General features: G+C 35.2%; 1 protein-coding gene across 1 annotated transcript; it reads right to left on the minus strand.

Moving 5' to 3' along the window:
• Positions 1 to 2,935: 2,935 nt before the first annotated feature.
• LOC149555083 (uncharacterized) lies at positions 2,936 to 3,898 on the minus strand. Its single transcript, XM_089829176.1, has one exon. It carries the CDS (start codon positions 3,884 to 3,886, stop codon positions 2,936 to 2,938), a length of 951 nt encoding a protein of 316 aa, XP_089685302.1. The 5' UTR covers positions 3,887 to 3,898.
• Between the last annotated feature and the right edge of the window lie 219 nt (positions 3,899 to 4,117).

The raw sequence follows: 4,117 nt of genomic DNA on the forward strand, positions 1-4,117 counted from the left end.
CAATATTCTCACATTGACCCATTGCATTTTTTTGAATGCAGACATCACAAAAACATGATTTTTGTCTTACTTAAATTACTAGAGGTTTTTGTTGTCCGGTATTCATTAGTTGATGCAATCTTTTAATTCCAACAATGGGTTGAAAATTGTAAGAATTTGATTGATCAATATCTGTAACACATTAATTTGGCAAGTTTCTATATCAATAATCAAAATATAAAAGTAATCATATCAAAGAAAAATGGAAACATTACCTTTCACTTCTAAAAAAAGCATTTGTTATATGTTTTATTATGAGGAGAAAAAAGAGATTGACACCATTCGACATCTTGATTTTCTTTGTCTATCTTTGCATCTATATAGGAAAGACAAATATATTAATTTTAACAAAATATAAAAGAATTATCTAGTAGATGGTCATATAGATCAAATTTGATTAGTGCATAACAATATTATACCTAAAAGTTCATGTTGGCAAAGTGCACAGTTTACACATACTCCTGCTCCATCATGGTCTCCTTTTCCATGACCACTTACAAAGAAGTTCCAAAGAAACTTAACATTCTATCTTGCATATTGTGTTGCAAGCCAATTCAACACTTTTTTAGACTTAAATTTCCCTATGAGCTAAATTTTAAAAAAATTATGAGTAATCAAATCTATATATACATAATTATTTAGGTAATTAAATATGTGCATGAAATTTTAAAGTTTACCTTTCAAATACATGTACTAGCACAACCATTAGACCAAATCCAAAGTCCTGAAGCCTTTATCCAATGATTCGTGAGATCATCAAAGAAAATTCTAAATTTATTTTACAACCATACAACATGTTACTCCCATTTTGATGCCAAATATAAGTGGGGAATCTATAACTTCATGATTTATTTGATAAACATGAAAGGAATTTATACATTATATTTTCTATAAAATTGGATAGTTTCTAACTCACATAAGGTTGGATGTGTATGAACTACCTAAACTATGTATTACACTATGTTATTTCACAATCAAATTTATAACCAAGTTAGTTAATTAATTGTTCATATAATGGTCAAGTTATATGCTTTTTATATCCTTTGCTTGTTCTTCTAGCTTTGCATTGTAATATAGCTTGTCTCATAGCTCCTGACCTACCTCTCATCAAACATTATCCTTGTGGCGAGTCATCCAATATATATACTTTCTCTTTGCATCTGCAATTTCCTCTTATCTATTAATCTTCCTTTAGGCTATGTGCCTTTTAAAAAGAAGTCACCTAGCTATCATTTTCAACCTATTGTAACAAGAAGCTATCTTCATAAAGTGGAGGGTTAGCATATCCAAATCAATTATGCCATCTTCTTTCTTTGGAACTGGTCTTAAAGAGGGTTCCCTAGACACCTGGGGATCATCTGGGTAGCTTAAAGTTGCTGTTGGGTAGTGAGGTACATCATAGAACCTAGGGAATGGGGAGTTAAAAATTGGGATGGATTCTTAGTCCAATAAGTTTCAGTAGTAGAGGAGCCTTTCAGTTTAAAATTTAGAATAGGTTTAATGTGTTTTTATTTACCATTTAGCCTTACGAAAAAGACCTAAATAATTTTTAAAAAAATCAAAATGTATTGGATAATCTAAATATGCATGTATTTTCCATGGTACTTTTTAAAATAATAATGACAACTACCTCTAAGAATCAAAATAAAGGAAAACATTGTACATATGTGTGCAATGTATGTTACCAATATTATATGGGTCTAAAGTAGCTACTTCATCTTTACCCTTTGATAATTCTAATTGTAATAGTATATTTGGACATACTCATTGATTATTACAATAATGGTACATTTTTCTTGTGAATTTATTCTATAGAGACCTCTCAAAAGTCATTCTAAAATGTTATAGAGGTCTAACTATTAGGAGGAATTCCACACTCTTCTTGTAGGCCTTGAAGAAAGCTCATTTTATATATTTCAAAGATACATTAAAATTTTCTAACTACAATTTTATTGTATCCATAAGAACCTTGGTATCTTTAGATGTGGATTATTCTTTATCTTATCCTAGTTTCACTTCTTTTATCAAGCATTTAATTCTTATTTTAAAGGATATGTTTCTTTATCCACCATAAAGATAGAAAATTAAGTTTTAAAACATACATTTTGGTTTGAGTATCCTATTCAAACATTACTCATAGCAAAATCTCTTTTATAGGGACTACCCATAAGATGATAATAAATATTATCTTTATTGTATGTCAAAATGTGCCATTTTAGAGATTTGTGGTATATCATGTATTAAAAATATTTATGCATATATGATAATGCTTGATGGACAACATAAGCCATGAAGACTTTTTAATTTAAATACTACAATGGTTGAATTTATTAATGTGAAAAATATGATCATATTAAACATTTTACAGAAGGAAATCAATTATATACAACAAATAGTGGTTTAATGTACAGATAGAGAATTATAGAGATCAATGACTTCCAATAGTTATCATACATTTCTCTTATTACAAAGAGATAATATTACATAAACATGTGTACTAAATTCTGAGACCTTAACAAAGCAGGTCTTAAGTTTGATCCCACCTTTCAAACATGAATGTCGTAGTTGATCACGCAATACGACAGCAGCTAAAATTATATCACTTACAGATGATCTTTTCGATATAAAATCAAACTCACATTGATGTAGAGCAACATCATAAAAGAATGTAGTATATGTATATCTAACCATTAAAAGAATTGCAGATGCATCTGTGAAGAAGACAGTAGTGATTGTCAAACAAGATGGGAGGAAAATTGTGAGAGTGTTCTATTTTTCTGTATTGAAGAAGAGGTTGAATCCTCGTATCATATGTTTACATGCATTTTGGAGGCCCCAGACTGTTTAAAAGGCCAATCTGGCTGCCTCGTCAATAATTTCTTGGGCATTGAGTAACTCACTGAGAAGAAAGGGTGTTCAAGAGTGCAACTCTGGCAGAGATGAGAGAGTTGAATAGCTTGTTGATTTTGTGTTCGAGGAGGGGAAGAGCAGTCTCCAACTCATTGAGAGCCAAGGTGGAGGGAGAGAGGTGCAATTTGGACTTGGAGTTGAGAAGATTGTTGAGATTTGCCAGTACAATATCTGCTGCTTCTAACTCCTGCAGGGACCTTGATGACCTCTTTCTCATCTCAAATGCCTCCTTGAGCTTGTGATGCAGACAAGTGAAATGTGAAGGAAGAGGAAGAGAAGGCATCCTCATGTGGGATGTCTTGAAGGAAAGAGCAGCAACGAGGGTAGAGCAGACCACGATGGTGATGGCCTTTGCATGGTTGATGTCGATTGCTGCTCCTGCTTTATCCTCAACGTTCACCTTCTCTGCCACTCGCCTCAGAATGGACATGCATTTCTCCAGCTGGGCCTGTGTGTCCTTCTTACTCAACCAATTGGAGAGGGCGGTTCGTGCCCTTTCAAGGGCATACGCAGAGGTAGAGGGGGAGAGAGCAGGGCCAAGGCCGCGAAGCGCTGCCTGCACACTTGCGTGCTGCATCCTGATTTCTGCAATGGTGTCCCTCAACAAGTTGCACACCTCAAGCAGATGGAGTATGTCATCCAGATGTGCGTCCATCCATTTGCTCCCCAACACAGCCTCCATCTTTGTATTTGACAGATTGGAATGGCAACTCACCAACACCTCCAAAGCTTGGGCGAGCCAATCAGTTCCGAAACATGAGGAAGAAGAAGAACATGACTCCTCCAATCTTTCAAACTGCTCTGTGAGAATTGGGTGCCCAGTCTGCAGTTGCAGGGTGGAGGGCATGCTCTTTGACCGGCTATGAAAATGATGCTTGAGAGGAGAGTGGAGGGCCATGGCCGTCCCAAGAGAGGAGAGACGAGAGAGAGAAGGCATTGTAATGGAGATGCTCACTCTCTTGTGCTTTGCTTCCTTTGATGATAGAAGATTACTCTGATTCTGGTGATGTTCTGCCTGGGTATTAACATGATTTATACAACTCACCATGACAGGTAGACACAATGAGAGAATCTCGGCCACAAGCATCTTATTTCTCAAAAAGTGGTTATGATTAGAGCATCTCGTGTCCCCTGCTTCCTCTGGTTGCCCACGCTTTCCATGTGCCGT

This window comes from Cupressus sempervirens, chromosome 5, assembly GCF_028749045.1.
Source record: "Cupressus sempervirens isolate cs-2001-9-10 chromosome 5, ASM2874904v1, whole genome shotgun sequence".
Lineage (NCBI taxonomy): Eukaryota > Viridiplantae > Streptophyta > Pinopsida > Cupressales > Cupressaceae > Cupressus > Cupressus sempervirens.